The 521-nt window shown below is 71.2% G+C and overlaps 1 protein-coding gene across 1 annotated transcript in view; it reads left to right on the top strand.

Moving 5' to 3' along the window:
* CASKIN1 (CASK interacting protein 1) overlaps positions 1-521 on the top strand; it is a 15,930-nt gene that overhangs the window by 4,465 nt on the left and 10,944 nt on the right. Inside the window, exons 7-8 of the mRNA XM_010570615.1 lie at positions 91-185; positions 267-384. Of these exons, the coding sequence (XP_010568917.1) occupies positions 91-185; positions 267-384 (213 nt within the window). The remainder of the gene's footprint in view (positions 1-90; positions 186-266; positions 385-521) is intronic.

The raw sequence follows: 521 nt of genomic DNA, 5'->3' as shown, positions 1-521 counted from the left end.
GGCTGCGCCAGCACTGGGGGGACGCTGGGCTGGGGGTGACAGCTCCCCTGGGGCTGGGCGGCCAGCAACGCTCCCGCTCTGTCCCCGCAGACGCCTCCGCCGCTCTGCAGGTCCGGGCTGTCAAGGACTATTGCAACAACTACGACCTGACCAGCCTCAACGTGAAAGCCGGGGACGTCATCACCGTGAGTGTGGCCGGGGGGGGAGACGGGGACGGGGGGGACCCCGCTGGTAGCGCCGGCCCCTGACCCGGCCCCTGCCCGCAGGTGCTGGAGCAGCACGCGGACGGGCGCTGGAAGGGCTGCATTCACGACAACCGGACCGGCAACGACCGCGTGGGCTACTTCCCCTCCAGCCTCGTCGAGGCCATAAGCAAACGAACAGGCAAATAATCGCCCCCACCTCCTCCCATGGGGCTGCTCCCAAACCCACAGCCCCAGGGACCCCCATTTCGGTTTGGTGGCGCGTGGGGTGTCGGGGGGGGGGGGGGGGGGCAGCCGGGGGGGCCAAACGGGGGGCGC

Source organism: Haliaeetus leucocephalus, unplaced genomic scaffold, assembly GCF_000737465.1.
Source record: "Haliaeetus leucocephalus isolate CR32 unplaced genomic scaffold, Haliaeetus_leucocephalus-4.0 Scaffold295, whole genome shotgun sequence".
NCBI classification, from domain to species: Eukaryota; Metazoa; Chordata; class Aves; order Accipitriformes; family Accipitridae; genus Haliaeetus; species Haliaeetus leucocephalus.
The sequence above is the reverse complement of the archived record's forward strand: the minus strand, read 5'-3'. Positions and strand labels throughout refer to the sequence as shown.